The following is a 20,857-nucleotide window of genomic DNA, read 5'->3' as shown; positions in this document are numbered from 1 at the left end:
ATTTAAGACATTCGATGAAATGCAGCTCTCTGAGATGTTCAAAGCTCGTGACACCGTTTTATAATCTTATTCTACTTAACTTCTCTACAACTGACGACTTCTAATATAAAGTAAAGTAAATAAAACTATTCTAAAACAGATTCCAGGAACAACATCAGACATCTCAGTCCAGAAATGTGCAGTTCTAGGCACAGCCAAGATACTGGAGGAACCCTCAAGCTCCCAGGCCTCTGGTAGAGGACCCGAGCTCAGAGGATGAAAGAGAGACCACCCACAGAGGGTGAGAGGGGAATTTTTTTTTTTTATAAATAAAATACAGCTTACAAGATACATTTTTTGATTTATTGTGAATTTTCTCTCAAAATTTTAATACATTCAGTCTTGAATAGACGGACACGCAAAGAAAACATGATTAATACCCATCAGAAGTTTAGGCGGGTCACAATAACCAATAACTAAAAGTTTGACTGACATTAAAAAATTTTCTTGTAGCTTATTAAAACCTACCATTTAAGTAATTTGTGTATCTTTGCTAAAATATTCAGTTGCACTGTCATGTCAGATGCTCAGATTCCTGTCTCTTTTGCTGCTTTTCCTGAGCCTGACCTCTGTTTTCGTTCTGCTTGCAGATCAGGGGAAGTTAAACTAGACTTTTATAGAAAGATCAGGTTACAGAGACACCTCTTTATTATAAATAAAACACATCACTACCTTTCTTTTAATGGTTTCTGAGGCATGCACCGTAGATAACCTGGAGAAAATAGTGTTGGGTCCGTCAGAGCGGGATAAATTACGACTCTGCAGGCACTAATGCATCAGTGTGTGGGAATGTGTGTGGATCAATATCTACAAGGAGATGTGACTATTTCTGTGGATTTTATCAAAAATAATTAAGACAAAATGTTACAGATAAAATCTCAAATCTGCCTTGTTAGTGAAAATGTGTCTGGATGTCTGATTTAGGTTAAACTCAAGTGTAATTTTCTATCAAAACACAAACTTTTGTTGGATTAAATCTTGTCTGTTGGATCCCATTTTGAACATCTAACCTTGTTGCCCTGTATATTGATGCTTTGGTATTTGCACGGTATTCACAAAGTTTGTGAGTGTGTGAGTGTTTCTCAGACTGGGCCATTAAAACACTAACAGGTTTTTAAAAGGTGGGCCCGGTTCTGTCTGCTGACACAACATTCTGTAAACAGGGAAAGCAGATCCATATGGTTTCCTCCTGGATGCATCAGCAGAGACCTTCAGAGAGGAAGACCCACTGAAATAATAACATTCTCCTCAATTATTTCTAATGACGGAGGGCATTTTCCTCAAACTTTATCATAAATATATAAAAAAAGTTAATTTAAGATCAGGAAAAAAAAATTATAGAATAAATTGTTATTTTAACTTGAGAACAATAGAGTTTGAAGTGCTGGGTCCACTAGTCCAAGTTGTTGTTACAGATTTCTGTTCTTTCATCTACAACAGTTTTTGCTTTAATAGAAAACATGATTCAAAACATCATGTTTATTTAATTTGCATAAATACCACAAAACAGAGTGACCTAAATAATTTAAGGATAAAATGCGCAAGATCTGATATAGTTTATTTTATGGCTCCAAAGCGTAGATATACAATGATGAATTAAAAGAAAACTTTAATTCAACTTTTAAGAAAAAACTTATAGGACAACAAATAACGTGGAACAACAAATGGATAAACATTAATGGGAAAACCCAACAGGCAACAACAGACAGCGAAGGCCCTGAATGACAGGAGAAACATAGATGATGGGAAACACAAGTAGGTTCAGCGGACCTGAATACTGAGGCAGATATGAGATATGAGAGCAGATTAAACTAATAAGATGAAAAATGGATCAGCTGTGGCAAGCAAGAAAGTTGAGGGAAGGAGCGTGATTAACACAGAAGATGAATTGAGACTAAAAGAAACTAGAAAAAAAAAAGAAAAACAGGCCTGGCAATAATCAAAAAACACAAATAAGAAGCAGAATATTAAGACAATGTCTTTCGAAGTGGAAGCCACAAGGGGGCGATAGAGAGGCCTCAAAAAGTTCGTGGAAAGATGAGAAACAAAAAATAAATCCATCCATCCATCCATCCATTTTCTGAACACCCTTGTCCCTCAGTGGGGTCAGGAGGGGTGCTGGTGCAAAAAATAAATAAAACAGAAAAATTATGTATTTTCAATTTCATTTCAGTTATAAACCTGTTTTTCAACATCGACTACAAAATATAAGTAAAAATATATTTTAAAACGTTATTTGACATGCTGATCTTTCTGATTGGCTGCCAGTCAAATTCATCAAGCGGCGTTGCTACTTAAGCTAGCACAGCTAGCTAGCGCGAAATGTAAAGGTTTCTAAAAAGACCGAAGGAAACGCCAACAACAACAAACCCCCCCAAAGAATTCATGGCCGACTAAAATCAGAAGACAGGAGGCAGCATTCATACTAAATAAATGTAATAATTGCTGAATAGTGAATACAAGTGAGAAAACAAATGCTAAAAGTCAATGTTTCTATATTCTGCAGTATTGTCTGTAGGTTTGCAAATGGGGGCACTAGCCGAAAGCTAATGTTGTTCGAAGGCCATGATGGGAGAAACCCTGCACTAAGAAACATAAAGAAATAAACTAATGTGGCAAAATCTACGAGACAATAATAACCATACAGCAAATCCAAATGGCAATAAAGAACCCAGAAACAATCCGAATAAGAAACAAAAGGAAACCAAAACACAAATACTAAGATTGTGGCAAGAATAATCTAAAAGAAATAATAAATATATATAGAAAAGACCATTAAGATTAAATGATTTGTTTCTGGACATTTGAAGAGCTGCTGCTGTTACACAATAATTCTTCAATAATCAAAATTTAAATGTAACTACTTAGAAAAACAGTAATAGCGCAGGACTGAAATCATAAACATAAGGATCATCTACATTAAAAACAATGAGATTTAATGAACAAAATAGCTGAACAGTTTTTGAAGATCAAGGATTGAGGGAGCTGCTGTCTTTCTCTAAGTATGATAGACTGGTGGAGGACAGGGCTGCCATCTACTGGACCAAATTAGGTATCAGGCCATTAGTACTTTCACTCAACAAGAACAAATGTGGCGTTGAGAGATATAGTTGTAACTTATCTTGTAAAATAATCTACCAGTTCTATATTTATCAATATTGAGCCATTAACTTAAACAAGCTGCTATTTCTTATTGAAAAGCTACTTGCTAGTTAGTTTTGTCTTATTTCAATTGTATAAATATAGACTAAAAATACTTGGTAATATTTTGTGTTGTCTTTTCTTTTTTGCAGTGCATTAACCATTTAAACAAGAGACAGTAAAAGAAGTCTGCATTGAAGTGGTGGAGTAATGAATGGGTTTCCACCTCAGGTGCTCCTACCTGAGCGATGGTACCTGGCTGCACTGGTCGTGCAATGGGAGAGGCAGCTGGGCCGAGAAAGGCGCCGCCTGGCCTCCACTGACAGAGCCGCCATCACTGCTCCCATCCTGCAGCTTCCAGCAAAGATCCAAACGGGTCCCACTCTGAAGGCCTGAACTTTAAAAGCTCAGCGGAGGAGAGAGAACGACCGGGACGGCAGCACCCGATAGTGAAAGAAGGGACTGAAAGGGTGAGAGGTGGAAGAGGCTGGAAGGTCGCCGTCTGTGTGGATGAGAAGCTTTTTGAGCAGCGATATTTGAAAATCTGTTTGAGCTTGAGACTGACTCACAGTGTGACAGAAAGAGATAAAACGGTGGAAGGGATCAAACAGTTTGCAGAGAGCTTCTGACCTTTCACATCACAGGGACTGCAGACCTAACCTTTTCTTTCTGTTTCTGTCGTCTGTCTGTCTCCCTCCCTTCTGGTCGCCTCACAGATACAAGAATCTGACTTCCAACAGAGCCACATTTCCATATTTCTACTAACAAGCATGGCTCCATTCTTCCAGGCCTGGATAAATATGTCAAAGTCAGTGAAATATTCCTTAACAACACCAGAACATTTTTGCTGTTTCTTTTTTGGCTTGAATGTTATATGGGATAATGTGCAAATACAAAGAGTATTTCTTCATCAAAACAACTTTTTTTATTCCAAGATGCTGAAATTCACAACACTGAAAATACAAACTCCTAAAGTGCTGCTGGTTTGTAAAGGTGAGCATTTCACCCAGCATTGCTCCAAAAGTGTTTTCTATAATCAATACAAAGAAATAATCTATTTTAAGATGAGTATAAACTCTACAGGACTCACAGTCTGATTTTATACTATGCAGCCATCAAAATGTTGCAGATTTAAGCATTAAACATTTGGTTTGCATTACCATAACCTGCTGATATGAAGCATCATATCAAAATGTCTTATTTTATATTATTAATTATCATATTTTGTTAATCAACATTGTTTTCTTAAAAAAACTGATTAAAAATTGAATATTTTTACTTTCTTTCACAGTAGTATGTTTATTAAAAGTTCCTTCCAATATAAAAAAACATTTCTCTCAGTTTCCAACAAACTAGAACACAAATTCACACAAATTCTCCACAATTTTGATGTTTTTAGACGTATCACGTTTACTTATTGTAAATAATGTGTAATTAAATCCAGTTTGACCAAATCTCAGCCTCACAGCAAACTTTTCTTGCTAATTGCCAATAAAAATCAAGACAAATTTAATGCAGATGTTAATGGCAGTTTTGCAGTGTTTGATAAAAGGGCTCCAGTCTTTTCTGAATTCAACTTTAAGGAGTTATAACACAACCAAAATGAACAATCTACGATTTTAAAAACCTAAAAACTGACATAAGCAGGTTGTGATGATACACTTTATGGCCACTAGAGGGCGCTGAAGCGCAGGATTAAATATCAGAGTGATTCTCCGAGATTTGCTGGGTCTAGATAGATAGATAGATAGATAGATAGATAGATAGATAGATAGATAGATAGATAGATAGATAGATAGATAGATAGATAGATAGATAGAACAAGAGAGAGGGAGAGAGAACAAGATAAAGGACAAGGACATTTTCATAAATATTAAGGACTTATTTACCTAAAACAAGTCTATTTTAAGAGGATTGCTGAAAAGTTACTTTTACATTAGCTTGTCTTATTTCAAGTGTACTAAGACATTTGCACTAGAAACTGGACTAAAAATACTTGGTAACATTCTGTGTTTTTGCAGGCTTCTACAGCATATCGAGATGATGAAATCGCTCCTCCATTGACTCGTGATGAAAACCCATCTTTTTGCTTCACCTCGTCTCAACAGGAAGTGCCCTTTCCAAACTCTGTAAACAACATCCCCAGATATTTAAACTTCCTCTTCTATAGCTTCCTACCTGAAATGATCGTCATGGGAGCTCTGTGAGGCTTTTTCTGCTCATGCAATATCTGCCTCTCTCCTTTTACTGCGGTTATAAGCTCCAATTAAACCCAAACTGAGCCTCGCTTCCACTGCAGATAATCTCCGTCTCATGAATCCACCTGATCCGAAGTTCAAAGCAGCGTAATTAGAGCAGAAACTTTGGGAAACTTGCTCTTCATCCAACTTCTAAATATTTATCTTTTTCTTTCTTTCATGCTGAAGGCAGAATCCACCTAATGAACCAGCGGAGACCCAACGCAACCACAGCTGGGCTCAATTATGGAGATTTAAACTGGGAATCTGTCAGGAGGACAGACAATGCAGAGAAGCCAAACTTGGCAGGAAGCAAAATAAAACAATTTTCCCTCAGCTAGGAGCATCCATCATCAACTCCTGTCTCCTGCCGTCTCCCTGAAGAGGCGGTGTAAACAGTGGCGCCTGAGGCGTCCTCACCAGTCTCGCCAAGGGAGAAACTGGGACAATGGGAGACAGCAGGAGATTTGCACCAGAAAGAACAGGATTGGTGGTGAAAACAAAAAAATAAAGACAGGATGAACGGAGAACCAGGAAGAGAAACATCGTGTGTTGATCTGGTAGACTGATGAGAAGACGTGTTTGGGACGATTGGGACAAGACTAGAAAGCTAATAACATCACTGATTTACCTCTGTTTTCTTTCTCATGGTTGAACTTTTCATGATAATAAAAAAAAGGATAATTTTTCATCATAAGTACACCACTTTCAACATTTATATGTCTAAAGCCATGAAGGAAGTACTTAAACTCTTAAAAGTACAAACACAACACAGTAAAATATTAAATATTTTAATATTAAATATTAAATAACCAGTTAAATATTATCAAAGTGGTTTTCAAATGTAAAGATTTTCAGATCCAAACAACAGAAACTATGAAACCTTACTTCCTTGTATATTTTTGGATAAGAAATATTATTCTCCATATCTGTAGGATAATGTATTGTTAAAACCCATTAGCAAACTGTTAACATAATAATATTGAACATCGTTTCACATAAATCAGTCTTTCTGGGATTTTGCGATTTTTTTTTGCAATCAAAATCACTAATTTTGTTGTGCTATCTTAGAAATAATTGCAAGAAATTTTGCAATATTTACGCTAATATTTGACAGTAAATGTGACTTTTTTTACTCGTATCGATCACAAACTTTAATTTGACATCAAGGTAGGTTGAGGCAGAAGTAAAAGTTTAAAAATACTGCCACTTTCAGGTCAGAGACAGCATCATTTAAACCTGTTGTTTTCGACCATTTTTGCAGAAAATTTCCAATAAACTCCCAATTATGCATCTACACAAAAATATCTGGGGATTTGTTGATTTTGCATGAATTTCCACAATTGCAGAATCATGAAAAACTCAAGGGACTGACTGATGTAATTTGGCAGTATGGAGATAAAAACTGTTAAAATAATATTCTAATGCGTCCCTCTGGAGTCTAGAGGGCCACATAAGAAGCCGCCAGAGGCCAGATTTGGCCCCGTGCCTTGAGTTTGACGTCTGTGTCGTCCAGCTAAGGTCACTCCAGTTTAGTGATAAAGTCTGAAAAAGAGATACAAAATGTGCCAGATCTGTGCTGATGTGTAGAAGAGCAACAACAGCGAAGATTAAAATCAAGACATCTTGAGGATGGAGATTTTGTTTCTGTGTGCAGGGCGATTAAATAAATCCTTTACCACCTTCATTAGTCTTTATCGCACATTTTGGCCAGCGTTTCTGGATTTGGTTGTCTTATCTTCTCTTTAAGATTCTCAATAAAGATTGAGCAGCTGCACAGATGTAGGAAGGTGTGTGCCAGCAAAGTTCACAGCTTTAGTCGTCACCCATTTGACAGCACAGAGTCTGAATGTGCTGCTAAAAGCTTCTTCCACATGAAGAAACATCAGGACAAACCAGAGGGAACGTGCAGAAGGAAAACACCAAATGTCTCCTTTTGATTCGCTGACCTGTGAGGAGTTTGCCTTCCGGCCTCCTGCAGTGAGCACAGCCTCTAAAATTAGCAGTTTTAGTTAAAAACGCCACAAATACAGATCTGGGAAAAATTAAAAGACCACTTAATTTAATCAGTTTCTCTGATTTTGCTTTTTATAGATATATGTTTGAGTGAAATGAACATTGTTCTTTTACTCTATATAGACGACTGATAACATATCTCGGAAATTCCAAACAAAAATTTAGTATCTATTTGCAGAAAATGAGGGGGAAAAAATACATTTTCTCATTATTTGAGTGCTTTCTGAGCTCAAATAATCCAAAGAAAACAAGATCAAATTCATTTAGAAACAACGATACCAATGTTTTAACTCAGGAAGAGTTCAGAAATCAATATTTGGTGGAATAACCAGGAGGTTTTCAGTGGGGTTCAGTGCAGGGGGCTCTTTATTTTTTCCATAGCTGTATATGTGCTACTTTATGCAAAGCTTTAGCTTCTGTAGCACCCTCTGGTGCTCAAACGTCTCAATAGTCAAATAGTTAATGACAAATTTAAGCTTTTACCCTCTTTTATTAGTAAGAAAAAAAATAACATCTAGTTCATTAGACCCCATCCGTTTTTGAAGACTGTCAACAAATTTAACTATCTGTAGCTATTTCCTGTCTTGAGAACAGATGTAAAGAATCCACCAACACCAATTGCAAAAAAAGCGTCCAAATATCATCTGCATATGATCCAAGTTTTGTTTACTTTTCTTCTTCCTCAAATCTTGAGCTGCATAAACTTCACATCCTGCATTTTATCAGAGTGGATTGTTTTCTTCCTCATTGGTTTGACCTCCAAAACCACCATCACCTCTGCCTTTCTTCTGATACACAGCTTCGTCTCACAGAAGCTATTTTTAGCTGCTCGTCATTATCGAGTCGAGGGTTTGACGACTGCCAATGCTCAGTCTCCATTTCCTCTGCACCGCTGACCTGAGGAAACAGAGTTCACCTCTCCTTGTAAGGTCCTGCTGTTGTCCTACAACACTGAACAGATTTTATTCAATCTGGAAACAAAGAGCAGCGGATAGAGTAGAACACGAAGGCCCTTTATAATAAGAAAATTGTAAGGAAAACAGAGAAAGAAATGGCACTAGAAACTGGAGAAATAGGAAAAAATACCAAAAAAAAAGTCCAGGAAAAGGAGAAAAACACCAAGACACAGGAAATACTGCAAATTTAAGCTCAAATCAAGGAAAATATTGAAAGAAGACTGAAAGGATCATTAGAAAGAAAGATTAAACAAAGTTTCAGCTATAAACCAATCAGACTATAAATCATGTAGAAGCAGAAATGGACCACTGGATGGAGCACTAAGGCTCCCACAAACCAAGAGTTTGAGTTGTTGAAGCAACAATGAATCCTGATAAATGTTTTACACACTGCCAAAAAAATAAATAAATAAAAAATCAGTTCTCAGGGCTGCATCAATCTCAACCCTTAATATGTTTTTTTTCCTGATTGTACTTTAAAGTTAAGCTTATTCTGATTGAGTGGTTGATTTCTTTTATTAATTCAGCAGGTAATTTATTATCTACAATGAAGTATCAGGGCCATAAGTTTCCACCAAGAAACTCAGAAATTTTGAGAATAATCACAGAAACTTTCCAGAAAAAAACTCTGAAAGAGTTCCAAAAGTAAAAAATTTTAAGAAAAAAATGGAGATTTTAAGATTAATCTAAAAAAACTAAAGAAAAAATAGAAATTTCTGAGTTTGAAAAGTCAAAAATTATTAGAAATACATTCAGATTTTTTTTAGAAAAAATGCAGAGAATGAGACAATTTTTCAACTTTGAAACTCAGAAATTTCCTTGTTTTTTCGAGAAAAATATGTTTCTAGAAAAACTTTTTTTTTTCTAGAAAAAAATATTTTTGGCAGAAATGCAGTTCTCTTTTTATTCTTAATTTCTGTATGCCATGTCCCTAATATGCATCTTAATTCACTTCAAAACACTTCAGCAACATCGTGACGTAAAAAGGTCCAGGCAGAAGCACAAGGCTTATAATTAAACTAAACCACAATAATTATATAAAAAGCACAAAGTATAAAAATTACTAAACAGAAACATAAAAGGAAAGAAAACAAAAAACAACACAATTTAAAGTTATTTGCCATGCTTAATTTAAGCAAATATTTTCTTTACATATGTTTTGAAAACTCATAAATCCATGCTTTTATCATTGCTTAAATTATTTCCAATGACAGGAAAATACATTTTATTTATCTATTTGTTTAGTCCTTTAAATGCCATTTTTACTGTTCTCTTAAAGATTATTATAATACTCGTTACAGAAGTATTTTCATATATATTTATATATTGTCTATACTTGTTCTCAATTTCAGTCGTTCTTATTTTTATGAATTTCTTGTATGAAAGGTTTTTCTTTTTGCATACTCTTCATCATCCCAGACTTTTCATTGTATTTTTCTTTAAACCAACACTTTCTAATGGGGCAATATTTACTGTATGGCTCAGAAAACCTAAATAAAAAATATCTTAGGCCTGTGTCTTCAACATATAATTCAGGAAATGTTTTATTACTTAATAATTTTATCACAGTAACGTCAAAGAACGTGTCTAACTCAGAATAATCTTCTGATTTGTTTGGCTTTAGGGATGGAAAGTGTGTCTGTTTGTGTCAACAGCAGAAAGGACCAGCCTGAACAAAAAGAGGAAGATGTGGAGGGAATGCTAAAACTCTCCCAGCACATCTGATAGATGAGAGTGTGCAGCTCAATGATCTCCTGATACTTGACCCTGAGGTTTTCTGCCAGACACAATAAGTCAGTGGAGCCCACAGGGTCTCCATCCATCCGATCGGGTCGACAATCAATCCGAACGCGCTCCATACGACCAGCTGCTGTGGATTCATTTGTGTCAGTCTCACCCGCTCTCTTTCCCGCTTTGTTTTCTCACCTTTGTCCTGTGGCTGTGTGCTGGCGATGATCCATTTCACCAGGCAGCACTTCATCAGAGCTTTCCTGGAGAACCTCGGCTTCTGCCACTTCCCAGAGTTCTTCACCCGGCCCGGCGCTGGATCCACGCCGTTCGCATCTCCCAGAAGGCTGCCGTCCACCATCTTGCCGTCCGCCTGGATGGAGGAGAGGAAAGAGGGAAGTTCAGATCAACGCAGAAACCCATGAGGACTAATTTACACAAAGCAGAAAAAGAAATCTGCTTCTTATTAAGTTTTGTGATTTTATATTTTATATATTTCTTTAATTGCTTTGTTAAACTTAAAGGTTATGCTTCCTTGGACAGGTTAGGATAGGTCTATGGGCTAAATAAAACACGTCCATTACATTTTTTTTAGTTTGTTTAGATGAGTAGATTTTGAGCTCCTTTCAATATGAGCTGTTTTAGAGTCTCTTGTCACTTTAAATCCGAATAAACTGCTGCTGGCCACGCCCCCTAACTCAACGTTTACTCTCACACATGAAAACAACCGTACGTCTTTGAAAAGGATTAGTAGAGCCTCCTGCATAACCAACAAGAACCCAGCACGTGGTTTCTGGGTGGTAAGTCAACAACAAACCATTTGTCTTTTCCAGCAGCCATTGTACACAGCATAAAGCGGTTAAGCCAGCTGATCAAACGTCCTTGAGTTCTGTTTGGGTTGCGAGGTGACAGGCGGAGCTCAGCTGCGGTTGCTAGGTAACGGCACAGTGCCCCCTGAGTTTGATTTAAAATCCAGGAGGTATTTGAAACGGCTGGGTGTTTTCTTTAAGCTCTTGGGCTGCTTTTTGGAAGACGTTGAGACAAAAATGGAAGTGCAAAAATGTGCAAAACGTGAATTTTGCCTAATAAGTCTCCTTGAAGTTTGTCTGCAATTTCTTGTTTTTTAAATAGTGACAACCCTTCACAAAATTGTAAGAAACAGAACAATTTTCCACTCCATGTACTTAATAGTTCAGGTACTGAACTTAAAATGCGTGAAAAGTCAAGACAAATTCAACAGATTTGCTGTTTGGATGCGAAACGCAAACATTTAAATCATGACTTCTGCATAGTTTTGCATATAAACTCTAAATCAAACTGGACCTTTTTATTGTTGTTGAACAGAAACAGAACAGTGTTGCTACAAAAACCGGCAATAATCAGTACGTTTGATGAAAATAAACCTTAAAGCTGCGAGGACCTTTAAATATTTTTTCTACAGTATTTTTATGCAACACCAACCCATTGCAGCTCATTCATATTCTGCATTTCTTCAGAGAAGACAAAACTTTTCAGTTTCTCATTTTCTAATCCGAACACTGATTTGGTGTGGTGAGAATGACCTAAACTTTCCAGAAGCCACATTTAGCTGCTCCTGCTGAGATCGTGCATAGCAAACACATTTATTCAGAGATGGAAGATGAAAGAGGGGGAACACAGAGCAAACAGCAGCTCTGTTTGTTCTGCTGGAAGGAGAGGAAAGAAAAGGATGATTGAGGAGAAGCGAACGGCGGAGGCGGGAGGACGGAAACGAACACAAACGCAAACAGTGGGGATGTTTAATGGCTATTTGATCCCTCGGGAGTCCGATCATGCAAATGCCTCTCTGGAAGGTAGAAAGAGAGAGAAAGCAATGGGATGCTGGAAGGTTTCTCGAAGAACCAAAGTCAAGTCGTATAATGAATTGCTGACTGTCAGAGGATGGTAAGACAGAGGAGTCGAAGGATTTGTTTTGATGGAGGAATCTTGGACTATTTCTGTGCTGCTTTGACAACGTGAATGCATCAGCATTCAGTGTCTTCTAAAAAGTATTTACACCCTTTACATGAGTGTCACATTAGAAGCACAATGCTATATGCAACACATATTACGTGTTATTCAGCAATCACGTTAAATCCCAATAAAACACAGAGATGTTTGTGACTTTAATGTCTCAAAATGTGAAAAACTTTGAGCTATCTGAATATTGTATGAGCCAGTATAAATAACACAAACAGACAGACCTGAACTGACTAATAACGCAGCGACAGCGCATCAAATTGGAAAGAGACGGCTGAAAATACTCCGTTTAGCCACTAATCTAATAAAGTGCACCAAGCGGAGGGGAGTAATCTGAAAGCACATCAAAACTCACTTCTTTGAAGGATTAAATGAAAAGCCAGAATAGTTTCTGATGCGACTTTTCTGTGACACTCTGAAACCAAAACGCTGACAGACGCAGAGTAAACAAAAGGAAATTCAAAGCTGCATCAGTTGTTTATTCATGGGCTGCTGAACACGGCGGAGTTCTCCCAATCACAGCTCACATGCTCCCATTTCAAGCTTCTCTTCTGCTCCTTAATGCTCCAGCTGGCCCTGACCTGCGGCTGAAGAGTCTGAACAACAGCCTCTGAAACGCACACTAACTCACAGCCACCACGGCCCGTAAGGCAGAACAAACAGCCGTGACTCTGCAAGCAAACACAGAGCACAGACACAGTATTATCCTCAGCTGTAAATTATGAAGGATCAGCCGCCGAATAAATGTTGGTTTACATGAAGCATAAACTTTGGCTGCATTACATGATGCTACTCAAAACACAGAGACGTTTGGGGTTGATCTAAAAAATCGACACTGCAAAAACAGAAATCTTACCAAGGAGTTTTGGTGTAATTCCTAACACACCTTAAACAAGACAAAACTAATTTACAGGTAACTTTTTCAGGGAGTTAAAGAAACTTGTTTTAAGTCAATAATTCCTTCATATTGATGAAAAAGAACTTGTTCTACTGGCAATTTACTTCACTTTTATGTTATAAATGAAATAATCTGCTAATGTAACAAGTATTTTTTCATCAATATGAAGGAATTATTGACTTAAAGCAAGCTTCTATATGTTGCTGAAAAGCTACTTATAAGTTGGTTTTGTCTTGTTTCATTTTGCACTAGAAACAAGTGCAAGTGCAAACAAGTGCATGGTAAGATTTTGTGTTTTTGCAGTGTAAAGATGTAGACTAAACTTCCAGTCTTTATTGAGAGGTTAACAAACTCCAGAATCAATATTTACTGTGGGAAAACTTTGCCAATGAAGCACGCAGCCCAACATGTCAGAGCCTGAGGGAAAGCCACTGAAAATACCACGAGAATCTGAACTTGACCTGCTTCTGAACATTTTGATCTGTTTTTAGCTCTTTACTGGCCTGCCCAATCAACTTGATATAATTTTGGTTTATTTGCTCCTGACTCCGATGCGTCTCCTCATGTGGTGATCTATTTACGTGATTCGAGGTTGAACCATTTTTAATGCGATTCCTCCATTGAGGTCAGTTAATCAGGAGAGACCCTAAGGATGTTTTCACACCTGAGAGTCCAGCAGACTCTGATTGATTGGTGACCAAAATATGTGTTACATTTTCAGGTTTGTTGTCTCCACAGTTCGGCAGTAACTAGTTACATTTGCAGTTACATTTACTTGAGTAACTTTTTTTGAAAAGATGTACTTATAGAAGTATTTTTACGACACTGTACTTTTAACTTTTACTTGAGTAATTTATGAAGTATTTCTACTCTTACTTGAGTAAAATGTCTGGATTTTCTACCCAATGAATGAAGAACAAACATGTTTGAACCAAAATTCACCAAACACACACCTGCAGTTTTTGTTAAAGTTTCGTAAGTTTAATATTTAAATAAACTGATTTGTAAACATTATTTTTTGCTTAATTTTGTTATTTTTAGCTACTTAAACGAATTATTGTCATTTTGGTCCTTAAAATACTAAAATTTCCACTTAACTTTATAATTTGGTCTGTCTGATGATGTAATTTCTAAATCTTAAATTATCTATCTGTTACCTGAATTTTTACAAAATACTTTTTACTCTTATTTGAGTATAATTCTTGGGTACTCTGCCCACCTTCGCCTGATTATCCAAACATAAGGATAAGAGGAGAAACATCTTTAGAAACAATAAAAGACATCAAATGGACTTCTACTTTAGGGATGATATTATCTAGATGACTGAGAATCATCATCATCATCACAGTTAATTTCTCTTAAAATCTAAAAAAAAAGAAAAAAGTTTTCATTTCTGAATGTTAAATCTTGACAGCTTTTAATATTGGGTAATAAGCGAAGGGTTTATGATGAGCATATGATGTCCTGCTCACACAAAACAGTGATTTATATAAAATAAGACAAAGTGACATTTAGAGCTTTGTTGCCAAAATGCTTTGTTCAGTTTCCATTACTGTGAGATTATAGCAGAACCGAAGACCCCAAAGAAGAAGAGTTTGTTCACGGCAAGATGATTAGTTTGAACTAAATGAAACATTTAGTTCAGTTTTGGAGATGTTTGACCTTCCAAACTGTCACGATTTGAGGTGTAAAGTACAAAACTTGACTTGTTGGACTGGAAAAACCTTTTTCCTGCTCTCAGTTCAATCAGACTGATCTGTCGTGAAAATCAGAGATGCTCTAATTGATCCACTGGGTTACATTTAACAAAACCCAGACCACACACAGAATGGAAAACAACAGCCATTTCATTAGCATCTCACATTAATATTTATTATGTCTCCTCCCTCTGGGTGTCTGCATACCTCCGTCCTCAATTGCTCCATCTCATCACTTCCCCATTCTTTCCAATTTATTTCTCTGTCAATCACTCCTTCTTCTGCTCTCCTCCTCGTAGGCCTTCCTCTCCCACCATAACGTCACCTGTCACCAGACTGCAGGACAGGTGAAGCAAAGCAGGATCCATGGGAGACTCTGCCTCTGCAAGCATGTGTGTGCTTTAACAATGCAGAAAAATGAGACGAGGAACACAAGGAGGAGCAGCGAGTGACAGAGAGTGACAGCACAAAGGAAGAAGAGCAGCGCATACAGCAGCCAGAAAAAGATAAAAACGTATACACAATCCAGGATCTCCAGCAGTGGTTTTATATCTCTATTGTGTAGGAAATTACGCAATAAAGTTTGCTTATTTTGTTGCCACAATGTGTGCAGCAACAGCAAGTTGAAATAAACAGCTAGAAATAAAAAAAGATCCATCCATTTATTGTCTACACAGTGAGCTTCTGCCTCATAGATTATCTTCTACTGAACCCCTTCAGACTAGCGGCATCAGCAATGAGCAGACACCTGGTGGAACTGAATGTTTGCTGAGCTTATCAAACAAACTGCTTCTCAGTCCAACACTCTTAAGAACGGCTGTAAATGGCATAGTAAAGGAGCATTGTTCTGATCAGGAGTGGAAGGTTCTTAAAGAGACAGAGACCCAATTTCAAGGCCTTAAATTGTGAAGTTACATTTCTTTTAAAGGGGACTTATGCAAAATTAAAATTTAGCACATTTTTATTCTTCCCTTTGGGTCTCTACTGCTTATAAAAACAGCCTAAGCACAAACAAAAAACATCCATTATTTTTTTTTTTTTGCAACAAGTTAATGTGTTTTGGTGTCTGGAAAATGAACTTTTTCCCGATGGTTAAGTCTCATCTGACGTGCACTGCGCTGTTACCTAGCAATCCCGGCCAAGCTCACTCAGTCACCTAGCAACCTAAGATGAGTTTAAGGAAATTTAATCAGCCGGTTTTCACATTAAAAAATATTTTTGAATGTGAAAAATAAACCTTGTTGGACTGGTTTTTCCAGTCCAACAAGTCAAAATATTTTTGAATGTGAAAGTTTAATTTGATTTAATTTCCCTTTAATTTTCCAAAGCGAAATATTAGTTTTATGTACTGTACAATGGCTGCTGGAAAATACATTTTTTGTTTTTGACTTACCATTCAGAAACCATTTATTGCATTCATGTTGGTTGTGCAGGAGGCTCTACTTAGGTTTTTTAAAGATGTTACATGTTTAATTAAAATGAGCTCTATAATTTCCATTCCGATGATTAATATTTTGTCAAAGAGGAATTTTGTTCATAATCCATTTTATTATGGTGTCCATTGTTTGTAGTTCTTATTTTCTTTCTATGTATTGTTTTTGTTTGTGATTTATTTTGTATTTTTAAAATGCCTTCTAGCTGCAGTGTTCTGCACAAAATTAAAATTTGCTAGTTTTTGAGAAAGGACATTATTATTATGTCACTATCAAATGGTCTGAAAGAACACATTTATCATTTAGCTCAATCATTTCTGAGACAATTTATCATCCAGTGAAATTTATAATAGTGAAAGCTCAGGTGTACTGCCACTGTTATGCTATTATCATTATTGAAAATGATCTCAAAACGACAATATTATTGATTATCGGGACAATATATCAACCAGTGAAATTAGTTATTGTGACAGGCATATATAGAAATCACGACCAAATAAGTTTTTTTAAATAAAGACCAAAAACAAATCAGTCAGTATTCCACAGAAGAAAAGGATCACAGATGCTAGAAGGTGGTTGGAGACAGTCTGATGAGATGTTGGAAATAAGCCACCGTTTGGCTCCAGCTGGCTGCACATAATTTCAAACAGACCTGTGACCTTTATTTAAGTTGATGTAAATATCATGATTTCTCTATATGTTCTTGTGATGACTCAGAGTTCAGTCTATACAGCTGATGGTCGAGAGCCGAGACTATTTGTGTCCTGAGCGATTGGGCCTCTCAGTGTGGCTGTCAGTGCGGATCAGCGCAGCGTCTGTGGGAGGATAGCACATCCATATGGACCGCATGCTGTGTGTGTTTGCGTGTGCTCAGCTGTGACGGACACAGAGTGTGTGTTGCATTGATGTTTGAGCCTTCATGGGGAGACAGACTTAATTCTCTGAGGAGGCTCTGAGCTCCGGTGGAGCGACTTTTCAATTAACAACTGTTCCTCCTCTTATCTCTTTAACACACTCACACAAATCAAATCGCCCTCTTTTAGCTGGTAATTTCTCATTATATTGGTCAGATTTTAAATAATTTTTAACACAAATATGTGTGGGAGTGTCAACTTCACAGCTTTATATCATGTTTTAGACCTTAATATGTATATTTTACTTTAAAGAAACATAATTTGTATTTTCTGCAACCAAATTTAACGTAGGTAAAATCTATCATCATTCTTATTTTTGGCAGAAAATTTTGAAATATCTTTTAATTTAATATTTATCTTCAGGAGTTTAAAGATGCTTGGAGCAAATTGTAGCCAAACTCGACAAGAAGTAAATCTTAATGTGATTTTTTAAAAATTATTTGCAGTAAATTTTTAGAGTCAGGGTATTAAAGTGCAGCTCGGGGGGCATTTATGTGACTTGCACTGAATTCAGCAATGGTACAAATATGGCATGCCAGCACAACCAGTTGATTCAGTTGGAAACTTTTTAAATAGATTTTAATATCTTCTTAAATTGAAAAATGTTTCTTTCAACAAAAAGGTTTTTGTCTTTTCTTAATCATGTATTTTTGTTTGATTTGTTCTCATGTGTTTACTTAGGAAAAATGTTAATATGTTTTTAACGTATTTAACAAAATGATTTAGAGAAAAACACAGAAACACTTGAAGACCAGAAGTTTGATGACATATCAAACTTAAATTTAAAAGTATCGGTATTGATATCTGTATCGGTATCGTTATTCGGCCCTGTAATTATTTGGTATTCATGCTCCTAATGTGTTCAAACTTCCTTGAACTTTGTAACTGGCAGCCATCTTGGCAGGCAGTTGCTATGGAGTTGCTATTGCAACAAACAAGCCACAAGCTTGGAGCCAGCTCTTACCTCTTTCTTAACTAACTTATAAACAATATAAGTTCATTACAACTATTCATCAGTTACAGTTTTTGAGTACTCTGCCCACCTCTCTGTAATACTCAGGTAAATATCAGTGATATTTACTGTAGTACTTACAAACTAAATAGCAAAAGTAGCTTAGCTAACGTAGCTTTTACATGCTACATATTTTCTTTTTGTTGGTCTGATAGCCATGGGTCCGCCATTTTGACGCGTCTGGTTCAGAGCTGTGTATTGGATCAATACCGAAATATGCAATATCGCACACTCCTACCATGAAGAGCATCAAGACGAAAAAACAAAAAGAAAACTCTGTAATGGTTTATAAACTAAATAGATTACTAAGTTTACTGGCAATCTGTTTCTGCTACAGCAGACAGCTCTTCTGATGTGGGTTCTGCTGAGCCCATCGACTTATAGGATACAGTTACTGGAACTGTTCAATTATTTAATGAGTCTAAATTTGCCAATCACTCCAACTATTTAACAGGTGGGTCCCACAGACGAGGTGTCAGCTGCATAACAAAGCCGTCTGTCCCTGCAGTCAGTCTGTCTGCATGCCGTCACTGATCTGAGCAGGTCGGCAGAGTGAGGCCTTCCTGAGGAAACAGGCACCATTAGGAAAGATCAGCCTGAAGCCAGGTACCTGTCAGGAGTGACACAACACTGCAAAAACACTAAATCATAACAACTTTTGTCCAGTTTCTACTGCAAATATTTTCACTCTAAACAAGACAAGTAACTTTTCAGCAAGATATGTATATATACGCTTCTTTTAAGTTAATGATTCTTAAATATAAAATACAAAAGGTTTTCACCTGTTTAAATTTGAATTTTAAATGTTCTAATTTTGAATGTTATGTTTCATTAACTCTAAGCAGAAAATCATCAAAATGAACAGAAATAAAGCCTTTTAAACACCAGCCGTGCCCCAAGTAAGGCAGTGAAGTCAGTTTTCTTCTGACTGGTACCGACATCAGAACATCACTTTGTTGCAAGAGAGAAAATAAAATTTGTTACTTGTCTTTCGGTTTTATTCTTGAAGAGACATCTGAAGCAGGGAGTGTAGCTTTTGAACAGAAATTGAAGATATTTGTGCAAAGGACATCAAGTCTGAGCTGGAAAATGACTTTGGAGGGAGAGCAGAGCATATTTGTATGATCTATCTTCCAAGAAGTCAAAACTTCCTGCACAGTGCAGTATTTGTCAGAGGCTACCCCCAGAATTTGAACACTGAGCATTTGGAGGATCAGCTGAGGAATCAGAGTAGTATTAATGTTTGTTAAATTAATGAACTATTAAGTTGCCAATATATCTTGTTTCTGTCAGTAATCCAATAGAATATTTAACATCGGGAGGTTTAACAATGTTTTCATGGATGAAACAAACATATTTGTAGGTTGCTATATAGAAATACATTTGCCGTACCTCTGATGCTCCATTTAAGAAGGATCCAACTCAACGTTTACACTCGCACATGAAAATGGCTGTGAACAGATGCACAATTATCTGAAAAGCATTAGTAGAGCCTCCTGCACAACCAACAAGAATGCAGGAAGTGGTTTCTGAATGGTAGGTCAACAACAAAACACTTCTCTTTTCCAGCGGCCATTGTACAGTGCATACAACGGTAAAACCAGATGACCGAATGTCCTGCAGCTCGGCTGGGGTTGCTAGGTAACGGTGCATAGTTGTGCTTTAACAATTGGGAGATTTTTGAAACATTTTATTTTCCAGACTTATTTGGCAATAAGTTAAAAAACATTAACTTATTGCCAAAAAACAGCTGGGTGATTTTTCTGAGCATTTGGCTGTTTTTAGAAATGGCAGAGCATAACAAGTATAACAACATGCAAAATATGAATTTTGCATAAAACATCCCCTTTAAAGGAGAGAAGAAGCGAGATCAAATAAAACTGATTTAGTTTCCAGCATAAACTGAGTATTTTTCATCCTGAAGATCTAGTGCATTACTAATGTTTTAAGACGGGGGAAATTCAGCTTCGCCTTCTCTGACAGCCCCTCTCATGCCGCTGAAATTGGGTCAGAATGAGAAAACAACTGCTCATTATATTATTTAAAATAACTGAAGTGAGTCAAGCACTGGAAACACGAGGCCCTTGGATGCCTCACAGCAGGATACAATTCAAACACCTGCATGTTGACAGTCAACTAGAGGAGAAAACTATAAATGTTTCAAGCTTGTTTTTAATGCAAACTTCTAATAATGACTCCAAACTGCAACAATTTTTAAACTACGATTTACATAATACTGAAAAAACAAACAAACAAAAAAAACTCCACCAGTCAAAACAAATTAAAGTAAAATTACCTGTTGGCTGACTGAGGTGAAGCAGATGAGTGCAATTTAACCCTAATAATAAATTCTTACAGCCTTACTTGAACCACCAGTGCATTACTAACAGCTGCCTGTATTTATTTAATATATTTTCATGTATAATAAAGAAACACAAAACTCTTTGAAATTAAATATATAATTTCCTCTGTTACTACGTTTCGCAGCGATTGTTTATTTGAGTACAGTACATCCAGTCTGTTGACGTAATTGTGTCTAGTAATATTTGCACAACTTTCCCAGTCTGAGGTTTGTGGAATTTTTAATCCGTGCTCTGAATGCTACTCTGGAAATCAATCTGACGTCCTTCACATTCTGACTGCTCAGTGCTTCCAGTATGATTCTTAGTATGAGCCGGATATGCATCAACAGGCATCTCAGCTGCATTACGACAGGTAGTAGCTGGAAGTCATTTGGCAACAATATAGTTTAGCAATATAGTCTAGAACAGTGTTTTTCAACCTTTTC

At 36.7% G+C, this 20,857-nt stretch overlaps 2 protein-coding genes across 6 annotated transcripts in view; both read right to left on the bottom strand.

Annotated features, from left to right (window-relative positions):
- Positions 1-20,857, bottom strand: part of LOC103145867 (lymphocyte antigen 6 family member D) — a 670,619-nt gene that overhangs the window by 396,224 nt on the left and 253,538 nt on the right. The window lies entirely within an intron of this gene.
- kcnip3b (Kv channel interacting protein 3b, calsenilin) overlaps positions 1-20,857 on the bottom strand; it is a 44,291-nt gene that overhangs the window by 20,482 nt on the left and 2,952 nt on the right. For 2 of the 5 annotated variants that reach the window (XM_007563485.2, XM_016677129.1), the window contains exon 2: positions 10,316-10,490. In XM_007563485.2, coding sequence (XP_007563547.1) covers positions 10,316-10,490 — 175 coding nt within the window. Of the gene's footprint in view, positions 1-3,421; positions 3,673-10,315; positions 10,491-18,512; positions 18,603-20,857 lie in introns of those variants that run through there. The other 3 variants (XM_016677132.1, XM_016677133.1, XM_016677131.1) reach the window with 2 other exon arrangements.

This window comes from Poecilia formosa, unplaced genomic scaffold (assembly GCF_000485575.1).
Source record: "Poecilia formosa unplaced genomic scaffold, Poecilia_formosa-5.1.2 Scaffold148, whole genome shotgun sequence".
NCBI classification, from domain to species: Eukaryota; Metazoa; Chordata; class Actinopteri; order Cyprinodontiformes; family Poeciliidae; genus Poecilia; species Poecilia formosa.
The sequence above is the reverse complement of the archived record's forward strand: the minus strand, read 5'-3'. Positions and strand labels throughout refer to the sequence as shown.